Genomic DNA, 18,801 nt, shown 5'->3' with positions numbered 1-18,801 from the left:
ACAATAAAAATGGAATTTTATCTGTGAATGAGGTGGTTCACCATATAGGTTATCATCCACCTAGTCATAGAATAGTTTTTGTTTTAATATCCTCCTTTTTTAAGGTTTGACTGACACAGCTCTGCTCTATAGCAAACATGGCCAGGCCCACTTCACACCAGTCGAATGGCTCTAGATTGACCACACAACAGCCATTTGCTAACAGAGCTCCAATTTTGTTTAGCCCCCAGAGAAAAATCACCGGTCTGAGCGAATTGTAAAAATCTCATTTCTTTTTGCCAGTTAATGACCTACGGGTGCATAGACGAGTCCATTTTGACCAACACCATGTAAGAAGTCTACTGGGGGCATCTAGGAAATGTATTTTCTTTCTGAAAGGAGAGAGGAAGAGAAGAAAAAAAAAATTCACTTTTTTTTTTTTTTTTTTTAAGTGAACATGGACTCCCTTGCTTTATTTTTTAAATTCTGCTTTGGGATACTTAGAGCTGTGGTAACCACTGCCACCAGAAAGGGAAGTGAGTATAGCAGTGGAGAAAGATAAGAGGACTCTCATGAAGCAACCTCGATAGCACCTGCCACTGGACTTACTTCTGGTTAAGTAAACAAGAAATATACTTATTGTTTAAGCCAATGTTTGGCTATGCGTTCTGCTACCTGGACTCAAAGTATCATTAACTGACAAATGAGCAAAGAGAGCCTGATCTTTCTCAGCACAGAATGCCTGCCATACGTGCAAGTCTTCTGCCTTTTGGGCATGGTTACGGCCATTAGCCTTCCCCCTTTCTCAGCCACATAATTTGGAAGGTGTGGGGAGATAGAGACCATCTGCCTGGATGAAGATATAGTAGAGTAAGAGGCAGAGTACTATTAATTTATTGCAAAGCCAAGTAAAACTGTATGGGTTGGGATTCCTTCATTCAATCAAGTCAACATCATTGAGTGCTAACTGTGTCCTAAACTCTGTGTTAGGTACTACAGGTACAACAATGAGAACAGGTTCTGTGCTTCAAATGGTAGTGATGAACAATATGCAAGTAAATACATAAGGTGTGGCTGTGTTATAAAGAAAAGTGGACCAGTAATAGCATGTTCGGAACTCCTCTAGATAAAGTACTGAGAAACTAACAGCTATTTCAGAACCGTCAGCAGAGATTTGTGACCCTTTCCACTTTCTTTCAGAAGTGATAAAGAAACTTCGAAGTTGCAAAGCTTTAGTAAAGTTCCACGTTGATAATTTAAACTCAAAGAAGGCAGCAAAGTAACCTGTCGTTTGGGATCCTTAAAACAAAAAACAAAAAACAAACAAACAAAAAAGGAAATACCTACTTCAGGAAAGGTTTTAAATCTCAATACGAGATCAATCTGTGATAACAGCTCACAAACTTGGAAATTGAATAAGAGAAGAACTTGAAAGGTTTAGAAAATGGCCAGATAATGTCAGCTACGCTAGATGGTAAAAAAACAACAACAACAACAACAAAAAAAACAATAGAGTAGATAAGGAATGGAATATTAAAGAACAAAATGAAAACAAGGACAGGCAAAAGGAGCCACAGGCGTGGAGAACAAGTCATCAAGGCAACTATTAAGTCTTCCTTGACTATGACACGAAGTCAGGAAATCCTTTCCAGTGGAGCAGAAACTTGGATAGCACACATTGTTTAGAAACAACCTGATTCATGACCTTGTTTACAACAGGAAGAATCAGTGTTCTGGGCTATCCCCAGCTTAGAAAGGCTGTGAGTCCAGGAGAACTCTTTGGGAGTCATACCAGGTTGAGAATCACAGCCTTCATTCCTCCAGTTTGCGGCTCTTTCTCAGGCTGGGAATTCCGAAACCCCGGAGAGGCGCGGCTCGGGAACTTGGAAGTTAGTAGTTGCCAAGTTTATCCATTAAAGTTTCGAGGCAGCCGCCCCACCTCCACCCAAAAACCTCACAGGAGAATTATTGCTGAGTTCCATTTTCCAGGTTATCTATTTCCCCCACGAGTACTGCAGATTAAATCATAAATACAAGCCAATTGCAGTCACAACTTCATATACCAGGGCAAACCCAGGGGCTTCTGCACAGTCCCCACGCTGCCAGAAACCCCGCCCCCGTTCGTAACCATGGGAACGGCAGACACTCTGCGAGCCGGAGATTCCCGGTTCCGCCCCCTCCCTAACAAATATTGTTTCCCACTATCTGTCCACATGGGCGCACCGCCTCACTATTGGTCAGTGCCCGAAAACTGTGCCTTGCCCCAGCCAATAAGAGGCCTGTGCACGTGTACGCCTGCGTACCCCAATTGGTCACCACTGTCTGATCACGCACTGCCTACCTGCGCCATCCGGTGCGTGGGAGCACCTATGAAATGACTCAATAGCCATTTACAACCAATCGGCACGAGGCGGGGCTCAGAGCCGGCCTATGGGCGCGCGCCGGGGGTGGGCTGTCCCGGCCCCGTCCAGTCCCACCTGGGTTTGTTAAAGGGATAGGCCCCAAGGCGCTCCAGGGCTCCACCGGGCACGGCAAAGCCGCCGCGGCGGCCCTCGGCGTGCGGCGGGCGCCTGTGACAGCGGTGCTGCTCTGCTCGCCGCGCCGGCTCCAGGCAGCTGCCGACCTCCCTGGCGCGGCCCCATCGCCCGGCGGGATGGGCGGCGAGGCGGGGTCCGCGGCAGCCGTGGGCTCCGAGGGCCGCGTAAAGAGCCTGGGTCTGGTGTTCGAGGATGAGCGCAAGGGCTGCTACTCGAGCGGCGAGACGGTGGCGGGACACGTGCTGCTGGAAGCGGCCGAGCCGGTGGCCCTGCGCGCACTGCGCCTGGAGGCCCACGGCCGAGCCATTGCTGCCTGGGGCCCGAGCCCTGGCGCCGCGGCCCCGGCCGCCTCCTCGGAGGTGGAGTACCTGAACGTGCGCCTGAGCCTGCGCGAACCCCCGGCCGGTGAGCGAGGGCCACGGCCCCGGAGTCCCCGCCGGGCCACGGGAGGCTCCGCAGAGGGGCTGGCAGGAACCGGGAGGGCGCGCGTCTGCGGACGCCCACCAGCTAGGGGGGCGGGGGCGGGATCCGAGGCTGGGGTCCGCCCACGGGGTGGCCGGAGCCTCAGTCTGGTCGCCAGTGGCGACAACAATGCCTGTGCCCCCCACTGCAAAGCACCAGGGAGATCGCGCGAGGTGAGTGCGCACGTCTACCTGGCTCCTCGCCTCCGGGTCGCTTGGGCCTGCCCAGCGCCGGGCGTCCCAGGACCTTCCAGGAGTGAACCGTTGCCATGGGAACCTTTAATGAGCAGTCAGAAATCTAAGATCTGGGGATCTAGGTCCTGTCCCTTCTGGCCTGAGGGATGGAGAGTGGAATCAGTCGATGAGGTTCCATGCTGTGTTTTATGGGCCTCCCCTTCTTCCCATCCTGGACGTAGACACTCGTTCTTGTTTCACGATGAATTAGCAAAACCTCAATCTTGGAAAAAGTGAAGTCGTTCGTGAGCAGTAGGGGTTAAAAGGAAGTGTTTCTGGAGTTGACCATCATACTTTCCCTCTTCTGGGAGCAGAGTAACAAGAGTTTTGCCTGTGCCCTGTATTCTTTTGTCTTTTCTTCTTCTTTTTGTTTCCTTGCAACATCCCTTCCTCCCTCCCCCCACCCCGTCCCTTGCCCCGTAGGCTTTTGGAGACAGTGGGATCTGGGCATTGTAAGTTTCTGGAGGAATGATTACCCACTTCTTGTCCACTCTTGTGAAGTCCAGTTAATAGTGTAGGTTTTTCCAAGTGCTTATGTGGGAACCTACATCATAGCTGTTTCATCTATATGTATAGTCTGTGTAAGTATAAAACTTTATATAATTTTATATAGTAAATATGCAAAAATTGATTTTCTTAATCATGAAAATACTAGGAACAGTGAGTCTTGCTCTTCATGAAGCTGGTGGAAGCTACTTTAAGCTGTTTTATATTTCTGCCTCATCAGCTTCAGCTTTTATCTATAAAAGGAGATAATGGTATAAACTCCCCACCCTTGAAGAGTAAAAGGCAGTATACCAATGTTTTAATGTTTTCTGTTTCTTATACAAAATAAATAGTATGTGCAATTTTGCCTTTTCCTACCTTGGAAAAGTAGACTCTTCCCCGTTAAATGCTCAAGGTATGTGAGAATCCAGTGATCCCAAGTATTGTAAGGAAAAAAACATACTTGGAACCAAAGCCTTTTTGGATTCACAAGTACAGTGTGTTGGGTGACCCTTTCCTTGGTATGGTTTCCAGGATCAGCCTACACGTGCCTCCCCCAATGGTCAGGGACAACACAGATTTTCAAGATGGCTGACTGGAGTCAGGGTCGTGGAAGAGAGAAGTAAAGTGGTTTTTGTCCAGGACTTTGGACTCTCTATATCTCTGTGCCCATAACTACTGAGTAAACAGAAATGAGATTAATAGCAGTTGGACCTGGGATTAGTAATAAAAAATTGCTTTGGTAAAATCTGGTCTGACAAATAACTGTTTTGAATCACAGGTTAGATCTTGCTTTTTCATTCTGATGGAAGAGAATGTCTAAGCCTAGACAACCTGAAAATTTTTAGCTTGTTTTTAAAAGATATCATACCAGATATTGGCAAAAATTATGTTTTATTTAAAAATCAGAGTTTGTTTTAGGTGAGCTCATTGAGAGGAAAAAAAAAAACAAAAAACTCCTAACATCTGTAGCTTCAAAGAAGTTAGCAACTTTGCACAGTCGTAGATTGTCAGGGTCATTTATTTCCAAAACCTAGCTGAATTTTGATCACCTGAAGAGATTTTTAGAAATCTAGAGTTTTGGGGGGAAATGTGTCTAGGACATTTCTTTTCAGGAAATCTCCCCCCAGGTAATTGTTTGGCACTCTGCTTGCTATCTTTGTGATTGATTTTCTTCACTTTTTGTTTAATAATTGAGGAACTGTGGTAGAAAGATAAGATAGAAGAGAGTTAGTTGCACTTGGTACCCACCAGCGGTATGACCTTGTTTGAGTCCCTCAACCTTCTTGAGCCCAAGTCTCTGACTCTATAATGATGTTCTTAGCTCCCACCGCTCCCAAGTGCCCCGAATGAGGAGCTTGGGCTGTAAGACCATCAGTGAATGGAACACCTCTCTGCGATTTTGTAGTCCTGTGTATAAGGCAGAAGTACTGAGCCATGAGAACAGAAGCAGAAATGGGCACATGATGGCAGCTATGAAACTTTTAACAAAAAAAATAATCATAAGAGAAAGGAAGAAAACTAAGATTTTATTCCAAATGCTATAACCTCTGTTGATCAACTTTCTCCATTTGTGTTCCTGTTTATGTGTGGAGGGGATTGAAAGCCTTGTTTTAAATGTTCTAGTTCCTGTGTTCATTTGTGTTCTCTCTGATGAGAGAACTTTCTCTCTCTCAGTATCCCAAGTAACTTCCCCACACATGCCCACCGTGCCCAGCCTCATGCTGTTCCCTTCCTCTCAAACCGCCTCCTCCACATCTCCGTGCGGGCCCTCGGGTCCAGAGCAGGCACCATGCCCTCCACGGGCTCCCGCCCTCTGTGCTCATTACTTGCATGCGTGTGTCTGTAGCCCGCCCCCCCCCCCCACCTCCCATGGTCTATCTGAGGATTGACATTACTCCTCTTTGTATCCACGGGGCCTGATGTCTAAGCACTGTACGGTTTGAACTCACATGAAATCCACATTTTTAAACATTGTAAAGTACACAGATTGTCCCGTTCATTAGTCTAAGGATTACAACTTAGAACTTAAGTCCAGCTCTCTCAGAAGCACTGGGATTGCCTTGAGCCTTTTACTGGATAGCACGGCTGTAAGTGCTGAGCCTTACAGGGAGGGCAGCTCTGGGCACACCTGAGCCCTTGGACTGCCTCCATCACGGTGGCTGAACATGACCTCTTGTCCCTGTCGCCTGTTCACTTCACCTCCAAGTCAGCCACCTGTGTTGTATTTCTGTTTGAATGACCTTCAGTCATTTTTCCCCGTAATATAGTTCACGCTGAAAATTGGGGATAGATTCAGAAGACTAAATGGGCCAATAATGCATTCCTGTTTTCTGAAAGGACAAGGTTGAGATGTTAACTTGTTTCTAGTAAGTGAAAGACTATTCCATTTTACTAGCCCTTTAAATGGCTCTCTCTCTCTCTTTTTTTTTAATGAATGGATATAGTAGAAATCTCTGTTTTTAGTATCAACTGACCAGGCAAATCTTGAAGAAAGTTCTCATCTGTGCCGCACTTCCTTCATCTGAATCGTGCCACCCTTGATGAGAGGGTTGAGTTCTGAACTTGAATCGATGAGCGTAAAGTGAAGGGGAAGTTTCTAAGCATCTCTGCAGGAGCTGTCTAAGCCACATGACAGCCCTAGAGTTGGCTTTGGATCTGAATGATGCCGGTTGTTTGTGTGTTCCTGGCAGCGCCCGCAGCGCCCCTGGCCTCACACGGTCCATCCGCACCCTGCATCTCAGCCTCTATGGGCGATAAAACCGAGCTGGCTGACCCAGAACCCAGAGCAGGAGGGAGGAGTCATGGCTGTGCTAGGCAGACCCCGCTCTATATTCTGACTTAAACCACCAATTAACTAGCCACCTGTTAATTGGTAGAGCTTAAGTGTAAATGCATGACTCTTACCTCATAAGTTGTCCTGTTAGTTTGGCTGTTTGGTATTATTATACTCAATCTTCACAATATTCCAAGGAAATTTTTCACCTTTTTCCATTTTTGCCCAAGGAATACAGAATCTGATTTTTATGGTATACCCAAAATAAATAGATGTATTTTTTTCTAGATCAGTTTTAAATCCAATTTAATATTGGTATCTCATATTAGTATAATAGTATATTATAATGTTAGTGTAGTAGCATTGGTGTATGTTTATAATATAATGTCGGGACACTGGTGCTAGTTTATGAGTGGGGCGAACAAATGTGTGTGTGTAGATGGACACACACATGTATACTTGTATGTATGCGTATACACGTGTGTACGTGTGTGTACATGAGAACTTTGGGCTCTGACACTTTATGGTAATTACTTGCGTGATTGGTCTCTTTAAAGATAGAAACTATGTGTATATATGTGATTTGAAATTGATGAAACTTGATAGAAACTGCTTCAAATTCTAATTCTCTAAATCTTAGAGATTAATGTACTTTTTGGAGTATCCTGGATGCTATAGCCAGGGAAATCTCCTTTGAAAAAAATAGGATTACATTATGAAAATTCGTGATCTAATATGACCTTAGTTAAAATGTATTTTCTTTTTTTAGGTGAAGGCATCCTCTTATTACAGCCTGGAAAACATGAATTTCCATTTAGCTTTCAACTTCCATCTGAGTAAGTGAAACGATACTACTTTTGTGATTTCCCTTCTCTGCAATATGTCTTTCCCGAGGTGAGGGTACCAAGTATCTTCTGAGACTCAGTTATGTCCATTGATCTTGAATAGCTCCTCAATAGACTTACCCTGTTCACATTCTTTTTATTTTTTTTAACCCAAACCAACACTTTCAGGGTTTTTGGTTTTTTTTCCAGTAGTGTTTCACTGAAAGATAAACTTATCAATTAACCTCTTCGGTTCGTTTCAGACCTTTAGTAACCTCGTTCACTGGGAAATACGGAAGTATTCAGTACTGTGTGCGGGCAGTTTTGGAACGACCCAAGGTACCTGATCAGAGTGTGAAGCGGGAGCTTCAGGTTGTTAGTCACATTGATGTCAACACACCAGCATTATTAGTAAGTTCTTCCTCCTCCTCCTTCCCCTCCCCCCCCCTTCCCCCTTCCCTTCAGTAGGGCTGTATACACCGATCCAGTGTGGTGCTAGTCGGTCCTGTCACTTTCTCATACAATCTTGTAACCCGTGGGCCTTCACTATAAATGTGTGATTCTAGGTTGGGCAAATTACAAATTGTCTGTGTTAATACTATTGATTATGTCTCTATTGTTCAGGCCTGCTTTTGCCAAAAAGTTATACAGGCTTGAAATGCATTAATAAGGCTTAATAATAATAATGCTCACACAGAGAGTGGTTACTTTTACCAGAGCGGCCACATTCACGGGGCTGTGGTATTCTAAACTCTTCAATAATAGCAGGTTGAGGAACAGTAATTACGGAAGAGTATTAATCATGCTCAGCCTGTTATTGAGGCTCAGGCCATTATGCTATGTATCCTTCCATTTTGCATGTCATTTTCTAACATTAAGTAAGTGCGTGCAGCTGCTGTGGAGAGCCTTTCTCTTATCATTTCCTTATGACAGATTTGGCCACATTAAAGCATTGAACTTCTAATAATCACCAGAAATACTGTAGGCTGATAAGAAAGATTAGGCTATAAGTAACAACAGAATAGGCAGGATGGGAGCTAATGAGCTAGATTCTTTTATCTAAACCCATATTATCAAAATAATATAAAATTATACCTTGTACTTTCATGATAGCTGTGAGGACCTAATGGTTCTTCATTTAAATATGAATGAATGATTTTTTTTTACTTCATAGAAAATACTGGGATAATTTGAACTTTCCATCATGATACGGGTGTTCCAAAGATGTATGTTTAGTATTGGGGGGTTTCTTTTTCTAGCCAATGTTTTTAAAGATAAGGGGAAAAAACAGGAGCTAAAAGGTATTTCACCCCGTTTTCATTGGAAAATGGAATGGACTTCTCTCTAACGTTCACTTTTGGAAGGTGACAATATAATAATTATGCTCTGGCTGCAGGATCCCTTGTGGCCAAAATCCTAGAACAGCCCGCACCTAGCTGAGCAGGCTGAAAGCTCCCATTATGGCCGGAAGTTACCGTCCACTTCACACCTTGGGTTTCTTTGGTTTTTTGTCTTTTTGTTTTGTTTTGTTTTTGCAAACTAACAATACTGTCTTGTACTTTTAAAAACTACTTAGAATTGGGAAGTTGGTTATTTCTAAGCTATTTATAGGACCATTGTGGCAAATGGTTTAAGGAGATTTTATTTTTTGGCCAAAAAGAAAAACTATTAATCCTTTAATGTTCTTTTTATAAGTGAAAAAACTATTGCAGCTTTGGGTTTTACTATGAACTTTTGGTTTGTGCATCTTTTAAAAACTGAGCATTTTAAGTCTTGTGTCCTTTCTCTTGACGCCATAGAAGAGAAGGAAGGTGGGGTGGTCTGTTTTTATTTTTTGTAGAACCTTGTGGATCCATTACATTGGGTGTGTTTTGCTGCTGCCACACAGAACCCAAAACCAGTCTCACTTGAGGGCGCTTGAAATTTCTGCCTAATCATGCATTTTTGAATTCAGGAAAAAAAGCCTATTTGTTTCTTCTACATTTTAGATGCCAAAACAAATAGAAGATTTTGATTATTGATTTTTATACCATTTCTTTTTTTTACCTAATCTACACGTAAAGTCTTTAAAAGAAAAAAAAATCTCTGTCACGTTACTAGTTACTACTGTAATTTTTTATTATTACCTTAAGGGAAGGTATATCGTTTCCCAGCAATGATTAGAGGATAAAATAGGATGGTGTCACCTAATTTGAGTCTGACAATTCATCTTAGTTTTCCTAAAAAGAGAATGACTTTGTTTTTTCAATGCTTTATATTTCAGCAAGTATTTGTCTAATACATCGCGTGAGAATAAAAAGTTGATTTGTTTTCTGAAAGGCATTTCTTCACAACTGTTTAATAAAGAACAATGTAATTTTAAGTTCTGTGAGTTTTCTACTGGTTTAATTAAAGTCATGTTATTTCTTGAAATTTTCAAGACCCCTGTATTGAAAACTCAAGAGAAAATGGTTGGCTGTTGGTTTTTCACGTCTGGTCCTGTCTCACTGAGTGCCAAAATCGAAAGAAAAGGATACTGTAATGGTAAGCTAAATGTTTGAAAGTCTAAATGGAGGAGTCATGCATTTTATTAGCTACTTTTAAGTGATTTTAAGTAGTGTGTTTTGTAATTCACGAGGTACATACTGTTTTAAAATGTGGATAATAGGTTTTTCATATAAATTATGGATATGCAAGTATTTTTGAGTGGATCAGTAGAGATCCACTTCCAGTAAAACTTCTGGTGTTTCTGACTTCGGTCCTTTCACGTTAGTAACAAAGACTAGAACTGGGAAAGTGGGGAAAATGCCAGCATTTTACTTGATGTTGCCAAAGAATGTCAGGAGCAGCGTTGCTCAGAAGAGCGCTATTGCAAGGGACGCCTGGGTGGCTCTGTCCTTAAGCGTCTGCCTTCCGCTCCGGTCATGATCCCGGGGTCCTGGGATCAAGCCCCGCATCGGGCTCCCTGCTCCGCGGGAAGCCTGCTTCTCCCTCTCCCACTCCTTCTGCTTGTGTTCCCTCTCTCGCTGTCTCTCTCCCTGTGTCAAATAAATAAATAAAATCTTCAAAAAAAAAAAAAGAAGAAGAGTGCTATTGCAGCAGGAAACTCTGTCAGGCATTCTGACCCTGTGCTGGGGATATGTACCCAAACATAGGGGGTGAGAGTGTAGAACATGAACAGCCTGAACAGTCAGATTGATATTGGAGCATCTGTTTGTGAAGGATCTGATTCCGTCCAGTGGGTTTGGCCCCCACTCCAGGGTTCCGGCTCATTGGAAATGAATGTGGTACAGATGGTGGAACAGCGGACACGTAATGCGGACGGGAAAGTCGTCTGCTCCATCCATTGTTTCATTTGTGCCTTCACATCGGCTCCTTAAAAGCGATGTCTTTGTTCTGTTGGGCAGGTTTTAATTTGATGGGCATTAATGAGTTTGTTAGTGATCTTTTGTACTTAACGTAGTACTGGGCCATTTATTTGTATGTCTTATCTTAATTTTTATAGATACTTGTTATTTACATATGTTTAGAACTGGCAACCTAATACTGCTACATTAGAAAAGCAAATAATGCAGTAATTAGAAGCCAGTATCTACTGTGACCTGCAGTGAATTCTCAGATCTCTGACACAGATTCACAATGTAAGTTTTCCATCAAAGTTCTCAATTTGTTAAAGTCACAAGGCAAGGTTTGTTTTAATTGGTTAGCGACTCTCATCCACCGTGGTGAGAACTTTCTGAAAAGTCTCTGAAGGTGTTTTTGTTCTCTTTTTAGGAGAAGACATTCCAATCTATGCAGAGATAGAGAATTGTTCCTCTCGGCTGATTGTTCCCAAAGCTGCTATTTTCCAAACCCAGACGTACTTGGCGAGTGGGAGAACAAAGACTGTCCGGCACATGGTTGCCAACGTACGAGGAAACCACATTGCATCTGGGGGCACTGACACGTGGAATGGGAAGACTCTCAAAATCCCACCTGTTACCCCGTCCATCCTGGATTGCTGCATTATCAGAATAGACTATTCCTTAGCTGTAAGCGGAGATCTTCTTAAAATGAAAAATATGTAGAATGGAGTAATAACCATGCCATGTTACCACGAATATGTACATTTAATACCTGGGAAAATGTCCTTGTATGTCAGCATAACGGCAGACCGTGGAATGATAAAAGATTGGCCTTTGTTCTTAATCAAAAACTGTCCCCCTAAGGAATCGAATTAACTAACATGCAGTTAAGGGTGTTTGTTATATTGAAAACATAGACTTCATTTTTTATCATTATTATGTAAGCCGTGCTTGGTTACAGTGAAGTATGTTAAGGCTACAGGTCCCCATCACAGAGCATTCAGTGTATTTCCTGGGCTCTTAATTTGGTTTGTTCTTCATTTTATTTGGTCAGGATCCTTTACAGTGCTGTTGGAGAAGCGGTGGTAGGCAACAAAGGTACTTGTTTCTGTGAAAAAATAATTTGGAGGTTTAATTTATATTTTTGCCTCCCTCTCTCTCTTTTCTTTTTTTCTTTTCTTTTTTTGACATATTAGGTGTACATTCACATTCCTGGTGCTAAAAAATTGATGCTCGAGCTGCCCTTAGTGATTGGCACGATTCCATACCATGGTTTTGGCAGCAGAAACTCCAGCATTGCCAGCCAGTTCAGTATGGATCTGAGCTGGCTGACGCTGACCCTGCCAGAGCAGCCCGAAGGTATGAGGCATGGAGGTTCCCTCCGCGGGGAGTTTCACACGTAGGGTACCTGAGGGCAGTGTAAGACAGCAGGTGCTCAGATGCCGATGACTCCCGCCTCTGCAGCTATCCTGACTCTTCTGAGCCCTGGAAATCATAACACCGCCTTCCTGGCAGGGACTTTGGGAGCCTAGCTTAGCCAGGGCACAGAGCTGCTGGCTGCAGAGCCAGAAGGAAGTCTCCATCTCAAAAGAGGAGAATGCAATAACTGTTAGTAGTGATTTCACAACAGAAGGATCAGTTAAGTATGTTTTGTCATGATGGGCACAAAAACTTGCTCATTAGAGGGGGGAGAAAAACATTGTTTTCAAATTCATCTAAATTTCTTGTTTTGGTAAGAGTTCGGAAGAATGTAATGAATTTTCGCGTGGACTTCTGAGACCCAACTCTGTTTTTGTCCCAGCACCACCAAATTACGCAGACGTGGTGTCAGAGGAGGAATTCTCTAGACATGTGCCTCCTTACCCTCAGCCCCCTAACTGTGAGGGGGAAGCATGCTGTCCCATGTTCGCCTGCATACAGGAATTCCGGTTTCACCCTCCGCCTCTTTATTCAGAGGTAAGCAAAACGAAAGAAAATAAGACTTTTAGGTTGCTGTCTGGAAATAATCCCTTGGTAAGTATCTGTTGCTGATTCCTAAGTAGTAGGGGATAAATATTTTAAAAATTTTTCTGGTGATGATAAACTGGCACTGATCCAATTACCTCCTTTTGTAATATTTTCCTTGTAAACGATAGCATGCCCATAGAGTACCATGGATCGCCTTTAAATTGTTTTATGTGGCCGTGGAGTACAAAGCACTTAAGTGACCCACTGGGACTTCTTAATAGGCTCATAGCAGCTTGGCTTCTAACCACCATATAATTAGAAATAGATACTAAGATTATTTATAGGGTGCTGGAATAGTAATCCTGGTCTGCTCTTTTTTTGCAGGTTGATCCATATCCTCCTGATGTAGAAGAGACCCAGCCTGTTTCCTTCATTCTCTGAACAAATGTCAGAAATCACTGTGTTCATCAAATTAGTAAACAGTTCCTTCCCCCCTGCCTTTTTGGAAAAGAGGGAGAGAAAAGGCGTGTAAGAACATAAATGAACATCCAGATTGAAGGTGATAGAAATTAAAGAACATGTGAACTTCCCAGTGGGCCAACGGGATCATTGCACAAGTTGACGATACGGTCATGCGTCCCCTTTAAATAATCCAGTGAAGCAGATGTGAAAAGTCACGTGAGAAGAACGTCCCGGAAGTCCTGATGGTGATAGAGTAAGTGAAGGGGCTGCCAGCGCTTGGCCCCAGAGAACGGACCCTGTGTGGAGAGTGGAAATGCTCTGTGAGTGTCACTTTACAGAGGTTGCTCCAGGTGGAACAGAAGTTCACTCTGAGCTTTAAAGAAATGTAGACTCACTGGGAGCCTGGCGTTTGAAGAGGGTAGCAGCACAGAGGCATGCACAAATAGGAGAGGCCCACTCTAAGTATCAGGTGTGAGGGGCTTCGTGGTTTCTTACCATGTCTCATCGGACTGACGTCCTCGAAAGAACCTTTCAGTGAGGTCCTAATGAAGTCACGCAGTTCCACCGTATAAATTGGCTCTACAGTATTAAGAAACCAAGAAAAGAGTTCCTTGCAAGGCATGTCAGTTCAGAGGGGATCAGTACGAGAACACGTTTGGTTGAAGCCTATACTTCTTACCCCATTCAAGTACTTTGTTAGGATATGCGTTTGATTTTCCCGGTGTCTTATTTACCTAGGATCACAGTAGAAAAAAAAAGAAGGTTGCATCCTCAGGCTGCCTTGTTAACTACACAGAAAAAAATACAAAAAAAAAAAACACAAAACAACAAAAAGCCTTTCCTAACCTACCTCTAGTGGGGTTATCAGAATCCTTTGAAAACTCGAGGCCTGATAAGCCTTGTGTGGAGTTTCTGCTAATTGGCAGTAGCAATCTCCTCTGACTTATCACTAAATCTGCAGGTGGACCAAGGGAAAAATCTATAAGGCTAGTGTTAGATGAAAGTTAATATATGCCTACCAAAGGGTATTTCAAAATAAATGCAAAATCAAAAGAGGGTACAGACAACTGTGGTTTTTAAAAAGGACAAACTGAATTCCTGCCGAGATCGAAGTCTACTGACGGCAGTCACGGCGCTGTGTATTACTATTCCAATTCCAATTCTTTAGTAATTATTTAAACTGTGATTTTTTTTTTTCTTTATCGTTTTGGTGCAATATTTTTGTTATCATTTAATCTCAGGATATTCCGACCAACAAGATTGTGTTGCTGCTAGAAGTCTGAGCAGTGTTTTGACTTTTCCCCTCTCCCCTTCTGTTGTTGGTCACATGGTCCCTTGCTTTTCCTTTCATCTGTTGGCTTCATGAGCTGAGAGCATTCCTGGACCCTCAGTAGAAAGGAAGGAGGGATTTCCACGGTAGAGGTTTTGGACCAGCCGAGTACTTTGGTTTTCTCCATGCCCTACGGGTTCAACCTAGAAACCCTGGTGCTTCCCATGCAGAATGCCGTACTTCTTTCACCAGAGCGAATAATTTTTCTTTCAATCAGTATATTCAGTCACAAGTATCAAAGTTCTTCTAAGGTTAAGTTTTGTATTTAGAAATTAGTTGGCCATCTGATCAGGGATTTTTTTCTACATGCATTAGGCAAATGTACCCTCCTCCCCCTTCTGGACACACCTCTCTCTGTAATCACGTAAGCATGTTAAGCAATTTTTTTCATTGTAAGCCACTATTTAAAATCACAGTGCAAAACTGTTACACCAATAATTGTGGTACTGAAATTGTCACAGAACTTTATTCCTTGCTTTGGTTTTTAGTGCTTTTATTTTTATTTTTTTATTTTGCTTTGTCTTTGTGTCTTTTTAAAGAGGTATGTGTATTTAAGTGTTATCTGAACAGTGTTGTTCTTAGTCTAAAAAAAAAAGATCCTCTTCAGCTGTGTCTTGACTTCTAAGTTGTAGTTTATATGCCTTGTCAAGACATTGTCCATCTCCATGATACCAAAATAAAGTGAAAGAAGCTAAGGAAAATGGTATGAAGAAAGAAAGTTAAGTTTTGGCCCCATGTAGAAAGCCAAGTAGTTGGCTTCCAACTACTCAGTGGAATCCTTCACTAGGATGTTTTAGCACCTGTAACAGAGACATCGTGAAATGTGCTTAACAAATTTAAGGCAAAGCTGATTTTGTAGCACTTAAAAAAGAGTAGCTAAGAGGTATGATTTGCCTTATCAAATTGGTATCAGTATATCTGACCTTAAGTAGTAGGTTGAAACTGCATACCTTTTTATAATCAAGAAATTATTCTATGAATGTAGAAAATTCTACATTGCAACAGAATTCTTGGGAATGAAGATGAAAATTTAGCTGCTATTTGCTTGTTATTCTGTTGTTTAGTTTGCAAAGAAACTGTGGCCTTAGACTTTTCTTTTTGATGCAAAAATTTTTGAAATTGAAAATGTGCATCTTTTGGCACACAAAATCCTTCCATGGGCAGAACTTTAATTTTTATGTTTTTCTTTTGCACAATAAGAAACTCAATAGGCAGGGGTTTTGTTTTTGATAAGTTAACTATGAAAGCTTTTTTATTTTTATTATTAAAAATGTAACAGTTTAGCCCACAGGAAAAAAAAAAAATAAAGATTGTATTTTGTATTCTGGTTTGAACCCCATGGGTTCCTTTTGTTAATAAAATGATGACACCAATGCTGTGAGGTACTGGTTCTGTGTTTGCTTTGTTTTTGTAAGACTATGACTTAAATCGTTACAGACTTAGGGGAAATCAGTACCACAAGACAAAATGTAATTGCTGTTAAATTAAGATCCTTTTGTTGCATACGGGTACTATCACCAGGTCGGATAGCCCTGGGGGCTTCTGAGCCTGGTTTTACAGTGGGCTCAGTTTCCCCAGGGAAATCAGTTTTTAGCATTCCATGAAGAAAAGTGGTAACATGAGTAAGCCTAGTCTTGGTTGTTGAGAGAGCATTATTTGCTTGTGGATCCACACTGGCAGTCGACATAAATGGAGACATTTGTCTCCTGCAATAAATATTGAGGCAGAATTTATCAGTTCGCCCTTAAAGTTTCCGTAGTTTCTATTGTAAAGTGGTGGCTTCTGAAATTTAGAACTATGGAGGACGCTAACAAAGAATCTAGGACAAAGCCCTCCTATTACAAACGAGGATACCAAAACCCAGAGGTGTAACCTGAAAGTCTGACCTACATTCTCTGTAAGATTTCTGCTCACTCTAAAATTTCCTGATTCTACTACTTTAATAGAAGCCCACAGGAACAGTAATCGCTTTAAGTTACACAGTGTGAGACTTGCAGAACTGGATACTAAGCCTATGCTAAATCAAGAATCTTCTGTGTTCTGTCTTAGAGGCCTGCCTCCTGAAAGGGGACCAGTCTTTGACTAAATTGCTTCCTAAGTATGTTTAATTAGTAGCTGGAATCTTTTCTTCAGCAGAGGGATTTGTTTCTAACTTTATATTTTGAAATAATTATAGACCCATAAGCTGCAATCATAGTACAGAGAGATCCTGCATCCCCATCACCCAGTCTCCTGCAAAGGTAACATCTTACATAACTATAATACATGACCCAAATCAGGACACTGACATTGACACACTACCTACAGTTAAGTAGAATTCAGGACTTGCTTGGATTTGGCCAGTTTTTGAATGCAGTCATTGTTCATATGTTTTTGTGGACAATTCTGTGATATTTTATCATGACATTTATCATGGTCTAGGTTCATACCATCACCACCACAATCAAGATAAAAAACTCCCGTCACCACAAAGAAACTCCCTCCAGCTGCCCCCGTGCAGGGACCACCTCCCCTTCCCTAGTCCCTGATTCATCTCTTCTCCATCTCTATAATTTTGTTATTTTGAGAATGCTAGGTACATGGAACTGTTCTGTACCTTTTCCATTGGCTTTTTCACTCAGGCTTATCACCTTTAAGATTCGTGCAAATTGTATCCATAGTTTGTGCCTTTATGTTTCAGCTGAGCCATTTTGAAAGAAATCGGTTATTACCGGCTTTGAAATTTCATTTTTCAATTTGCAAAGAAAATGTGTAACGTGCACATGATACCTTTGTAAATATTTTGGTTTTGATTTTGAGAACTACCTTTTATGGACAAAAATACATAAATGCAGGTTTACAGATTTTTAGGCGTTCATTTTTAGCTTGCCAAGGAATTGAAGTATTTTACCTTTATTTTTTTTTTAACGATTTTATTTGCCCAAGAGTGAGACAGCACAAGCAGGGGGAAAGAGAAGCAGGCTCCCTGCAGAGCAGGGAACCCCATGTGGGGCTCCATCCCAGGACCCTGGGATCATGACCTGAGCCAAAGGCAGATGCTTAACTAACTGAGCCACCCAGGCTTCCTGAATGTTTTACCTTTAGATAGAAAACTATTACATTATACTTGAGCAGATATACCTGTGATGAAAGTATAAGCCAAGCAGAAACTATCTTGGGCTATTTATCCTATCAGCAGCTGATAAGTTTTAATATAAATTATGCAGGAAAGAAATTACATTTGCCCTGCATTTTTTTTAAATTAAATCTTGTGGGGTTTTTTTTTTTTTTCTTTTTTCCTGCCTCTGTTTTAGTTCCCTTCTTTCTAGTCCTGCTTAACATCTGAGATGAAAAGCCCCCTTGGAAGCTGAGAAAAAATTAACTGTAAAATGCGTACTTCTTCTTAATAATACAATATTATAAAACATGGACTTAAGACAATTAGATTTTTCTAGACAAGAGAACTCTTCTAGAAGCCATTACACACTAACCTAAGGAGCTTTTCCCTAGAAGAAGACATGAATCTGTCAGGGAAGGAAGTAGCAAACCAAATACACAGTGAAAGGGGGTGAAGGCAGATAAAAAGTGACCGGCGCCAATTTCCAGAACGTCACCGGAACTGAATTCACGCGGGGCTGTTGCTGTGCTCACGGATGGGAGATTTCACCCCTGCTCACATTTTCAAAAAACCAACATGTCTTACATGGACAGGAGGAGACATGGTTCAGGCAGCATCCGCCAGTAGAAACAAGTAAACGTGCAGGCGTTTCCCTCATACTTAGCTATCTTGTCCTACCCCCCAGCACACGTGCACATGCACACAGACACCCTTATTTCTCACCCTTTTGTCTACGCTATTTACCTTCAGACCTGAGTCTATTTAATCAAGGGAAGGATGTCAGTTCTGTTACAAAAGGCAGAAGCAGACAATGGGTTCTGCATACACAGGAATTTTGCTGGAAGCGAAGTCATTTTCTGCCAACTTCTTCCACCAACTGTCTTCCCCTAAACAGTACAACAGTACAGCACTAAGAGAGGTATTAGGGGACTAATCATTTTTATCATCTTTATTATATAGATAGACATAGATCTTTTTTTAGAAAGAGTGCATGCATGAGCAGGGCATGGGGGGTAGAGCAGGGGGAGAGGGAGAGAGGGAATCTCAAGCGGACTCCCTGCTGAGCACAGAGCCCAGTGCGGGCATGGATCGCAGGGCCCCGAGATCATGACCTGAGCCCAAATCTAGAGTTGAATGCTTAATTGAGCCACCCATGCTCCCCTTTACATATTTTTATATATTTATTACATTATATTATTATTTATTTTTTAATAATTATTAAATGAGTAAACTGAAGGCAGTAGATGCCAGGAATTTATCTTTTTCTTATATAAAAATAGTTACTGCAGGGGCACCTGGGTGGCTCAGTTGGTTAAAACCGCTGCCTTCAGCTCGCGTCATGATC

At 42.1% G+C, this 18,801-nt stretch overlaps 1 protein-coding gene across 2 annotated transcripts; it reads left to right on the top strand.

The window, feature by feature from the left end:
* The first annotated feature begins 2,449 nt into the window (after positions 1-2,449).
* Positions 2,450-15,737, top strand: ARRDC4 (arrestin domain containing 4). 2 transcript variants are annotated; one of them, XM_027571510.2, is made up of 8 exons: positions 2,450-2,921; positions 7,243-7,309; positions 7,561-7,708; positions 9,718-9,820; positions 11,051-11,307; positions 11,817-11,979; positions 12,422-12,576; positions 12,952-15,737. In XM_027571510.2, the coding sequence occupies exons 1-8, from the start codon at positions 2,633-2,635 to the stop codon at positions 13,006-13,008; spliced, it is 1,239 nt and encodes a 412-aa protein (XP_027427311.1). In that variant the 5' UTR covers positions 2,450-2,632; the 3' UTR covers positions 13,009-15,737. The 2 variants fall into 2 exon arrangements, with proteins under 2 accessions (XP_027427311.1, XP_027427312.1); XM_027571511.2 differs by lacking the exon at positions 2,450-2,921 and adding an exon at positions 3,174-3,792.
* The last annotated feature ends 3,064 nt before the right edge of the window (positions 15,738-18,801 follow it).

The sequence above is a fragment of the Zalophus californianus genome, chromosome 6 (genome assembly GCF_009762305.2).
Source record: "Zalophus californianus isolate mZalCal1 chromosome 6, mZalCal1.pri.v2, whole genome shotgun sequence".
NCBI classification, from domain to species: domain Eukaryota; kingdom Metazoa; phylum Chordata; class Mammalia; order Carnivora; family Otariidae; genus Zalophus; species Zalophus californianus.
The sequence above is the reverse complement of the archived record's forward strand: the minus strand, read 5'-3'. Positions and strand labels throughout refer to the sequence as shown.

Excerpts from the sequence above, each read along its gene's own strand:
- ARRDC4 (XM_027571510.2), top strand. The coding sequence starts at position 2,633 with ATGGGCGGCGAGGCGGGGTCCGCGGCAGCCGTGGGCTCCGAGGGCCGC. Across the intron at positions 11,308-11,816 it reads GAATAGACTATTCCTTAGCT|GTGTACATTCACATTCCTGG; the intron begins GTAAGCGGAGAT and ends TTGACATATTAG. Across the intron at positions 12,577-12,951 it reads CTCCGCCTCTTTATTCAGAG|GTTGATCCATATCCTCCTGA; the intron begins GTAAGCAAAACG and ends CTTTTTTTGCAG.